This window comes from Fundulus heteroclitus, chromosome 7 (genome assembly GCF_011125445.2).
Source record: "Fundulus heteroclitus isolate FHET01 chromosome 7, MU-UCD_Fhet_4.1, whole genome shotgun sequence".
In the NCBI taxonomy this organism is placed as follows: domain Eukaryota; kingdom Metazoa; phylum Chordata; class Actinopteri; order Cyprinodontiformes; family Fundulidae; genus Fundulus; species Fundulus heteroclitus.
This window is the reverse complement of record NC_046367.1, coordinates 25713816-25724598: the sequence shown is the minus strand read 5'-3', so window position 1 is coordinate 25724598 and position 10783 is coordinate 25713816. Positions and strand designations below refer to the sequence as shown.

At 43.3% G+C, this 10783-nt stretch overlaps 1 protein-coding gene and 1 long non-coding RNA gene across 2 annotated transcripts; one reads left to right on the top strand and one right to left on the bottom strand.

Annotated features, from left to right (window-relative positions):
* Window positions 1-758: 758 nt before the first annotated feature.
* Window positions 759-3152, top strand: LOC118563725 (nuclear pore glycoprotein p62-like). The gene is made up of 3 exons (XM_036139298.1): window positions 759-1016; window positions 1116-2634; window positions 2731-3152. The coding sequence occupies exons 2-3, from the start codon at window positions 1123-1125 to the stop codon at window positions 2887-2889; spliced, it is 1671 nt and encodes a 556-aa protein (XP_035995191.1). The 5' UTR covers window positions 759-1016; window positions 1116-1122; the 3' UTR covers window positions 2890-3152.
* A 5996-nt stretch (window positions 3153-9148) lies between these two features.
* Window positions 9149-9883, bottom strand: LOC118563724. Its single transcript, XR_004931392.1, has 4 exons — window positions 9856-9883; window positions 9560-9662; window positions 9283-9459; window positions 9149-9164 (listed from the first exon to the last, which is right to left on the bottom strand). It is a non-coding gene; the product is annotated as an uncharacterized LOC118563724 (long non-coding RNA).
* Window positions 9884-10783: the final 900 nt, after the last annotated feature.

Genomic DNA, 10783 nt, shown 5'->3' with positions numbered 1-10783 from the left:
ATAGATATATATATAGGATATATATATATATAGATATATAATATATATAGATATATAGATATATATAGAGAGATATATATATATACACATATATATATATATAACACACACAGATATATATATATATAGATATATATATAGAGACATAGATACATATATATATATATATATATATATATAGAGACAGATACATATAGATATGGAGGTGGGGATAGAGATATCTATAGGTATATGGGTGGGGAGAGATAGAGAGAGAGAGAGAGAGAGAGAGAGAGAGAGAGAGAGAGATAGATAGAGAGAGAGAGAGAGATAGAGAGACACACGACAAGAGAGAGAGATCTCCGAGATAGAGAGTCTCTCTAGAGAGACTCTCTCTGTATGTGTGTATCTCTCTATCTCTCTCTATATCTCTCTATATATATCTCTCTATCTATATATATATAATATGATGTGTGTTATCTATATATATATATATATTATATATATATATATATATATATATATATATATATATATACACAAACATTTCAATGTTAATAAACTTTAGTTTATTTTAGTAGAGACATTCTCTTGATCAAGATAACGTAGTACGTTTATGATCCGTTAATCAAGTGTGTTCACACTCTTGTCATCGATGACTCTTTGAAACTGTTAACCAAAGCTTTACCCTGAAGTTTATCTGTAAGGTTGCAAGCAGAACCAATAAAATTGCAGTACCACTGTTTTAAGAACTGTGATTGGCTAAGAAATGTGTCAGTTGAGTAAAAGGGGTGGGGTTTTCTACCTGCTAGACAAAGTTCAGGGCTAAACAAAAATGGTCTCCTAACTGCCGTCATTTCCTTTAGATAGCAACAAAAATGTCGGTGCATGGAGCCACGTTTTGAAGAGGAATATGCTCGTTTTGTCAGCATTTACTCTTTAATAACTATGCGGAAACAATTGTAAAGCGACACTGCGTGACTTTATTTGCCGCCGAGTCGTGAAAAGTCGTCTTAAACAGACGCGGAGTCTCTTCGGTGAGCTAGCTTAAAGCAACTCCGGATCCCGACCCGCCAAAAGCCGCCGAGGTTTCACCGAGGAAGTGACCATTTTGTCCGTCCTTTTTGTCCCCGCAGTGTAACCATGAGTGGGGGCTTTAACTTCGGACAGCCTTCGGGCTTCTTCCAAGCCCAGAAGACCACCGCGTCCGCGGCTCCCGCTGCCGGCTTCACTTTAACAAACTCCGCTCCTGCTCCGTCAGGAGGCGGCTTCAGCTTCGGGGCTACCAGCCAGCCGGCCGCCGCCGCCGCCGCCTCCAACCCCACCGGCTCCTTCAGCTTCGGCAACGCGGCGAAGAGCTCCCCCGCCGGCGGCGGTTTCTCTTTCGGGAACCCTACCAGCACGTTTGGCCTGGGCACGGCCCCTCAGACCACGGCGGCCCCAGCGCCCACCCTAGGCTCCATGTTGGCTTCGTCTACGGGCTCGGGGTTCACCCTGGGCGGGGGGTTGACTCCTCAGACCACCGCTGCAGCGCCCGCCGGAGGAGGCTTCAGCTTCGGCGGCGCCCCTCAGCCGCAGCCTGCCGCCGCATCCACCGCCGCGCCTGCGGCTACAACAGCGGCGGCAGGCAGCATGCCGTTCGGGGGCTTTAGTTTTGGCAACAAAGTCCAGGTCACCACAGCTACAGCCTCTCCCGCCCCCGCAGCAGCACCACCAGCAGGAGGTGGAGGAGGAGGGTTCAGCTTCGGATCCACCGCGCCCTCCACCTCCACAGCAGCAGCAACAACCCAGAGTGGAGGATTCAGCTTCGGGATCAAGTCCTCCTCGACCCCGGCGCCTCCTGCCTACACCCAGGCCGCCTCCTCGGCTGCCCCGGGCCCGTCTCTGTTCGCCTCGGCCATCACCACAGCTGCCCCGGCCCCCGCAGCCACCACCGGCTTCATGCTGGGGACCACCCCGGCTCCAGCAGCGAGCACCGCGGCGCCCTCAGCAGCGGCGGCCGGTCTAAACTTCACCCTCAAGCCCTTAGGGTCGGTTGCTGCCACCACTCCCGCTTCCTCCTCCTCCTCCTCCTCCACCACCACTGCTGCTGCAGCCGCCACGACGGGCGCTGCTATGGGCTTCACCCTGGGAGCCAAACCTTTGTCCAGCACCGCCATGACGGCCACTACCACAGCCGGGGCCCTCGCCACCACCGCCGCCGCCGCCACCACCGCCCCGCCGGCGATGAGCTACGCCCAGCTGGAGAGCCTCATCAACAAGTGGAGCCTGGAGCTGGAGGACCAGGAGAGGCACTTCCTGCAGCAGGCCACCCAGGTGAACGCGTGGGACCGCATGCTGGTGGAGAACGGCGAGAAGATCACGTCTCTGCACAAGGAGCTGGAGAAGGTGAAGCTGGACCAGCGGAGGCTGAACCAGGAGCTGGACTTCATCCTGTCGCAGCAGAAGGAGCTGGAGGACCTGCTCTGTCCGCTGGAGGAGTCGGTGAAGGAGCAGAGCGGCACCATCTACATGCAGAACGCCGACGAGGAGCGGGAGAGGACGTACAAGCTGGCGGAAAACGTGGACGCGCAGCTGAAGAGGATGTCGCAGGACCTGAAGGAGATCATCGAGCACCTGAACACGTCCAGCGGCCCCGCAGACACCAGCGACCCGGTAAGATCGGAGGCCCATCATCATCAAACCTGCTCCCATGACGGGCTGCTGCTTCCATTAATCTCTTTTTTCTTCTTCTTCTTCTTCCCTCCACAGCTTCAGCAGATTTGTAAAATCCTCAACGCCCACATGGATTCCCTGCAGTGGATCGACCAGAACTCTGTTCTCCTGCACAGGAGGGTGGAGGAAGTGTCCAAACTCTGTGACACGCAGCGCAAGGAGCAGGAGAAAACCTTTCGCCTAACATTTGACTGAAGAATAAGTTGATCTGAGTGTGTGTAGGCTTTACGCTACAGGGAAAAGCCTTGTTTCTCTTTTGGCTCCACTAATTCCTGCTCCTTTTTTTCATCCCTGGCCCTGCAGCTCGGTTGCTTTGCATAAAGAAAGTGAATATTTTTGGATTCCATAAGCTTTATAAACAAATGTTTGTGCTCATGTAAGTTCTTCTGGATATGAGGAAAATGTTTGTAATTTCTTTTGAATTAGTAGATGATTAAAACTGGTATTTCTCAAAATAGGTGAGCCTTGCAGGAATCACTTTCTTCACACTCTTTCTTTTTTTTGGGTGAGGGGGGTGTATTTAAAAACAAATTCTACACCGAGATGGTGCAGAATTAAAAGGATTTAATATTTCTGTTGAAATGATCAGGCTTGTCCTGGGTGCACAGTTTTACAGTTCCTTTCTAAATCCTTACTGATTTAGACAAATTTTAGCTCTTCTAACACATAAGGGATGGAAATGTACAGCATTTTCCTCGATGGAGGTCATAACATTGAATTCAGCAGCAAATGCCTCGATTACTAACTAGACTATCTCTGGTCATGCTTGAAAACATACATCTGATCGTTATCAAGCTGAACCAAATGATCCATTAATGTGCTGGTCGGTGTATCGGTAGATTAAAAACGGCATCGGTTTTTAGTTTTTATCCATTTAATGAGTGGAAAAACATGCCAAAAGTTTCAGGATCTGACCTGCGGATTGGGGGTAAATTGGTTGTTGGAAGCTGGAAGCAATTGTTCATTCAAATCAATGTTTTTGGTGTGTGTGCTTGTTTGTATTTTGGGGTTAAGATGAGCTGAAGGTACTGATTTTCAGTTTGCAGAATCTAGTTTTTTTTAAATAGGTTTTTAATTAATGTGAGGAATCCGATTAAAGGCCAGAAAAGTAGTTTTAAATAACTCAACAACCCGGATTCTCTGCAACGTCCTAAGTGACATTAAAGTTAATATTAGTGAGGGTGTGTAAACGCCTCTCGGATTCTGGATGCATTTATGAAAGTGCTAATTTCAAATGTTTTCCCCCCCAGATGTTCCTTCACATTTTGTGAAAAGAACGTTACAGAAAAGGTGCAGCAACATGCATTTACCACATGACACAGATATCGCTTATTTATAATTGCATTAATGCTGAATTTTGTAGCGTTTTTACATAGGTTTTTAATTAATTTTAATTAAATTGCTTTACCTGCTCCAAAACCCTGGAGTAGATCCACGTTTGGGATCATTGTGCAATGAGGACAACCGTATATCTCAAATAAAATACTTTTCCATTAATCCATTAACTGAAACACCAGTGTCGCCGTCCCCAGTGAAGGCAGTTTAACATTAATGTGGAGAGAATGTTGATTAAAAAGGTCTTCCAAAATGATCAAATTTATTGGTGCCCATGTTGGACGAGCCCAGTGCCTTCCAGAGAAAAGTCTTCTGGTCAGACAAGACAAAGATGGAGCTTTTTGTCCAGAATAACAGGAATAATGGAGGTAAAGTTGGGCTTGTAAATTTAAGGGTCAGTGAAGCTGCTGCTGAGCACGGCAGTGGCAGCATCATGCTGTGGGAATGTTTTCCTGTCAATGGTACTGGTGGTGGATGGGTGGCTCAGTCTTAAATCATCAGAGGATTGAAAACTGGGCTCCGTTTACACTGCAGGGAGATGCGACCCAGATCTGATCTTTTTTTTTCTATCTTTGGCAGTGTGAACGACCCAATTCCGATCGATTGTCATCGATCTCTGCCACTTCAATATACCTCCGCTGTCTGAGCGGTCATGTGGCATTTTATCCGTCTTTCACGTCACTCCTGCTTCTCACCACACGTCCACACGCAGTAGCAGCATCTAGAGATCCACAGAAGACCATTAATAGATGTGCTGCTTTCTTCTTGCCTTATTTCGTCTTGCTAAGATGTGATCTTAATACTGTCCGCTCCCATTATTCAGCAGTTTTCTAATAAGGAAAGATGCCGGCTGGTAACCGCGCTTTTTTTTCTTTTCGAGTTTTCTTTTAACAAAACTTTATTGAACACTTCTAGAAACAACTACATTCACCATTACTTCCGTAAACAGTGCGCTGCTGTGTGACGTCATCCGCGCATGCGGGACGCTTTGCGGTCTTGAACCGTTCAGACTGCAGTCTGGTGGCGGTCGGATTTAATAGTAGTATGAACTACTGAGCTATATAATACACTGGTGTGCTAATAACTCGCTCTTAGAACGAGTCGCTTTGAAGCCACCAGCCGCCATATTAGTACTCCCTATTTTCCCCCCAGTAACTAGGGAATATGTGCGCTACAGCATCGAATAACGAGGATTTTCTCATGTTCAGGGGGGGCTTAAAACTTTTAAAATGTCAAATGCCATATACTTTTATGTAATGTACTAAAACTATCAAGTACTGAGAAAGTCATGTGCTGAAATAATTAGCATTGTATATATATATATATAGCTATATATATATAATAGATAGATATATATATATATATATATATATATATATATATATATATATAAGAATATACAAAAAATATTTACATATATGTATACATAGATCTACATATATACACGTACAAATATTTATATATACATATATGTATGTTTAATATGAATAACATAATGTAAAATATTTCAGCACCTAATTTCCTAGTAGTTGATAGTGTTAGTACATCCACTGACTGTAGAATTACCTATGAAACGTTTTCACTCAGCCAGAAAACTGCTTGTTGTTGCAACCCAAATCCTATGGGATTCTGTGAGAGTAGGGAGTAGCAAGATGGCGGCCAGTGACTTCAGTTTTTCGGCAAAAATCAGCACTCCAGTGTATTTATATAGCTCAGTGGTATTAACAGCCACCTAAAAAAAAAATAATAAATCGGAAATGAACATCACGTCCTGCAGCGTGAACGTAGCTTTGGCTGCAACTTGGTTTCCAACAGGACAAACATATCAGGACTGGTTTTGGATCAATGGCGGCTCATCGGGCTTCTGGGATGGCCTCGCCAACCTGTTGAAAATGTGTAGAATCCGATTAAAGGCCAGAAAAGCCAAGTCGTTTTAAATAACTCAACAACCATTCTAATTAACGTCCTTAGATGTTAATTAGAATGTCTAATTAAAGCTAATATTAGCTTTAATTAGACATTAAAGCTAATATTAGTGAGGGTGTGTAAAGGCCTCTCGGATTCTGGAGGCATTTATGAAAGTGCTAATTTCAAATGTTTTTCCCCCCAAATGTTCCTTCACAGAAAAGGTGCAGCAACATGCATTTACCACATTACACACATATCGCTTATTTATAATTGCATTAATGCTGAATTTTGTAGCGTCAAAGTGCCCCGAAAGGAGAGGTTCGGAACAGTCGTATCTTTGTAACAAACAAAAGAGTTTTTATTTTTTGTCTATTCAACCAATTACATTAACAAATGTCTGAATAAAATATATACATTTCTGCTTTATTAAAAAAAAAAAAAAAACATCTTCCCTTTTGGATTCCTCATGTGGGACAAAACAAGCCACCTCAGTGATGCTCTATGGTCCAGTGGCTGCTACCTAAACTTCTCAGGAATGAGGATTTAAGGGTGGGAGTTAAACTGCGCTGAACACCAACAATGCTTTTATTATTCATATATTTGAACTAGTTGTACCTTCTGTACACAATTTGAGGTTTAAAAAAAAAAGACAGTACAGCACCAGAAACAGCAGTAAACTTGCTCCAAAAAAGGCTTTGGTTACATGGCTATTTTCATATGAAAAATAATACAAAATGTGCAGAAATATTTAAATATATACAGCATCATTTATACAGTGTGTAAATTGATTGTCTTGAACCCAAATTTAGAATGAAAAACACACAAAAATAAAAAATGAAAGTTCAGTGGGTCAAACCCAGAATCCTCAGGAGATAAAACATTCGTTAGCAGCTGTAATTGTCGATCCACGTCGTCATCCACTGCTTCTTCTCAAAAGCCTCAGACTCGGCTTTTCCGTCGACGTAAGCTGGGGTCTCCTTTTTGATCCGCACTGCGTGGTAGCGAGTACGCTGTCCTCTTGTTGGAGCGCTGGAAGAATCCGCACTGATGGAGGGAAGAGATTTAAAGAAGTTAAATCTTGTCATATTTCAAAAGGGACGATTAAAGGAGAGCAGCGCAGCAAGGTAAGCATGATTTTGCGGTGTTTTGTTTATAGAAAAGGTCGGGAAAAGCAGTCTGGAGAGAAACAGCGTTGTTGCAAAAAATTTTTTTTGGAAATTTGCACATGGAAACGTGTCTAGACGTTTGGCAGCAAAAAGAGATGTAATTACGCAGAAGCAAAAAAAAAAAAAGAAAGAGGTTTTATTTTATGCTGACTTCAGCTGGAAAGTTCTTCCAAGTAAAACCCCTCCAGATGACTCGCATCTTCATCTCAGTACAATAAGTGTCTGATTGAGAGTATCTGCATTAGGTCAGCGGGTTTAGGCACGGAAAGCGAAGCTCGTTAGCAGCTGCGGTGATAATCACGCTTTCATGCCGACTTTACCCCCCGATCAGAGAGAGAATCAGGCCTCATCAGTGAGGGTTTTCTTTGTCTGAGGGCTGAACGTGGATCTCTGCCTTGTGATACGCAGCATTGAATTGTTCTAATAGTCGCCCTCGTGAAGAAACCGCACTGAAGAGAGACAAAGGGTGGGCAAAAGGTTAGCTGTGTCATCTTTCACAAAATATTTAAATGCCTTTATGTGAATGTAAATGTAATTTTTTTTCACGTTTTTTTTTTCTTTCAGGTGCCAGTTTTCAACACATCCCGCTCAGTTTATTTTAGCCTCTTATTATCGTCTTGTTCTCCGGCCGTTTTGGTTTTCTTTTGTGTTTATTGTTTCTCAGCATTTTCTTGCTGCTTTCTAAGGGGTCTTTAATCATATTTAATGCATTTTCTGTGTTCATTTTTTGCCGGTTAAGGTCTTGTGACATTAGTTTAAAGTTGCAGTTCACAAAAATTTCCTTCTTATCTGACGGGTAACAATCTCAGCCACTAGATGTGCACAACTGGGTAGAGGCGCAACCCAAAAGACCTTAATTGCAGCAAATTGGTGGTTCTAAAAAAGTATTGACACAGAAGGGGCTGAATACAAATCCACATCACACTTTTCTGATTTGCAATTAAAACCACATATTATTTTTCATCTAAATCTCAGATTATACCTGCGTTGTGTTGGTCTATTCCGTAGAAAAAACAAGTTAAATGCATTGAATTTATGGTTGTAATGTGAAGATATTTGAAAAGATCAAAGGGTATGGATCCTCTGACAAATCTACTGGCCTCTTGCACTTCTCAGAATCATTTTTTGGCGGTTTTCTATAAATTGATTCTTTATTAGATGTGATTGCACTCCTACTAGCCAGACACGCTTCATTAAATCAGCTGCTTTGGCGTTTTAGATGTCTAATTATGTGAAAAATCAAGTTAGCTAGTTGTTCACAGATTTTAAATGCTTCGCCAGCTGCAGCTTCCCTCCCATCCGACGTGAAAGTTCGGCTTGCATCTAGCTCGTCCTTTTTCAACAAACATCTGCCCACCTCCATAACACAACACCATCAAGGCCAAAATCAGGACCCCGGCCAGAACCGCCATCAGAATGATCACCAGGGAACTCCGAACTGAGCCAACTCGCTGTCGGGCGACACGAGGACCTTCACCTGAGACACAATGTCAAAGCAGAAAAACCCGATGAGCCCAGGCGTTATAAAGGACCGCTGGGGTTAATATTCCCATTCAGCCGATGAAGCGCGTACAGTAAAGTCAGGAGACTTCAGGAATATGTCTGAGCCTGAGAGGAAGCACGAGCGAGGCCTCCACATCCAAAACTGTGGTTGGAAAGGAGGCGTATTCCTGTGGGAAAACCGAAACACGAGCTTCAATAATTAATCAGGAGGACGTCCATAATCATGCTGATCAACTCTGGATGCATAAAAGAGGCGACAGAAACTAAAATTTGTTACCTCAATAAAGGTGGAGTTCCACAAACGAGATCTCAGCTCAACTGCAGTACCATCAATTCCCTGCAATGAGGGCACTGTAGACCACACATTTGTTTTCCCTCTACAGGACTGAAACAAAAAAAAGGAGTGCAAACTTGTAAACACAAAATGTCTCGGTGTTTACAACACAGAATATGTAAATCCACTCACCAAAATGTTATATTTTGAATGAAAGCGGATTTGGCCACCAAGTTTCCTTTCTTTCTCGACCACGTCCCGTTTTGCGGTGATGGAGAACTCTCCTGAAAGCACATTTCTTCTACACTTTAAAACCAACACAACACACAGCTGTAACGCATGGAGGGAATATTTTGAGCTCAGAATAATATTGTTTCAACATCAAATTCTCAGAAACACCACCCAAATGCTTTTGAGCGAGTGGATTTCAGATTGAGGCAAGCAGACGACGTTCTCCTGTCCATGAGATGTGACCTTCACCAGGTAAAGAAGCCATTTCCCATCTTTATTGTATTTGGGCCACTTAATGTGCAGCGAGGCATTGAGAGGATGGGCCAAAGGCTTCCACAAGTTGTTTATCTGGGGGAGAAATTCAGACGACGCAGCTCCAGAACAGCACATTATACTAATAACATGAAATGATGTTCGTATATCAGTAATCTATTTAGACTAAACTTACCCTAAAAGTAAAGTTAATCAAACTTCCAGCCTCTTCTTCTGTCTTCATTGCAGTTTCTGCTTTCACAACACCTCCGAAAGATAGTTGATTGGGTTGGGCTTCCCTGAAGGAGCAATGGGAAAATACTCACTTTTCTTTTGCAATTATACAGACACACACACACACACACACACACACGCACACACACACACACACACACACACATACATATATATATATATATATACACATATATATTTATATATATAGTACGTTCACATAGGTGCTCTGTGGAAGCTCTACATTAATGTACCTACCCGCTCAATGTCAAAGGAAGTTCAATTTCACTTTACTCTTTACTTTCACAGGAGAAATATTTGAGTACTGGTCCTAAGCAGAAGAAGACAATCTTGTTCAAGATAATTGTAAGTAACTGTACAAAATACAATAAAATAACGTTTTAACAGTGTTTTTTGGCTGTGTTTACGAGCAGGCGTGGTTTAAACCAACAGTTAATTAAAGGGATTCACAAAGAAATTGGCCAATTTTCATCTTAATTAGCAGACTGGAAACTAAAAAAATAAGACCTTATATGTGTGAAATGGGCCATGAAAACAAGTTGGGGGTATAATATCATCTATTGCGCACTGATGAGGCTGTGTGAATATCAAAGGTGAATACCAAAGGACCGGCTCAGGGGTGGTCAGCTTTGTTGCTTTGCTCAAAAACGCTCAGATCAGAAAACGTGTTGTCTTTCTATGAGGTTGTCTTTCATGGAATTCAAATTTTATTCTTCTAATGGCAGAGCACACCATGAAGCAACACACCTCCCCTCCTCCCCCAGCTGATGCACCGGCTGTAAGTCACGCTAGCATGGCTGACTGCTCCACCTGAGAGGAGGAAGACGGAGGAGCGAGCAGATATTAGCCCCTGATCAGCCTCCCTGTATCGGCTCGAACAGGAGGCAGATGGCGCTGAAGCAGCAGGGCGTGAAAACTAACTTCACAGCGGTGACTAAAAAGGGGAGCTGAAGTGTCCGAGGGTTGAAAATCACAGTGGTGTGTTTCCCAGCTGCATCAGTACAGCCGCAGCGAGCTCCTGCCGCGCACGGTCTATGTGGCTTTTTATTCGGGCCCACTGTGTGAATCACATCGCAGTGTTTCGGTATTCTTAAATTGCATTAATAACAGAGAAAAGTGATGATCTGAACTATACATGTACAGTGGATACATTTTTTTCTTCTAA

Excerpts from the sequence above, each read along its gene's own strand:
- LOC118563725 (XM_036139298.1), top strand. The coding sequence starts at position 1,123 with ATGAGTGGGGGCTTTAACTTCGGACAGCCTTCGGGCTTCTTCCAAGCC. Across the intron at positions 2,635-2,730 it reads CCGCAGACACCAGCGACCCG|CTTCAGCAGATTTGTAAAAT; the intron begins GTAAGATCGGAG and ends TTCCCTCCACAG.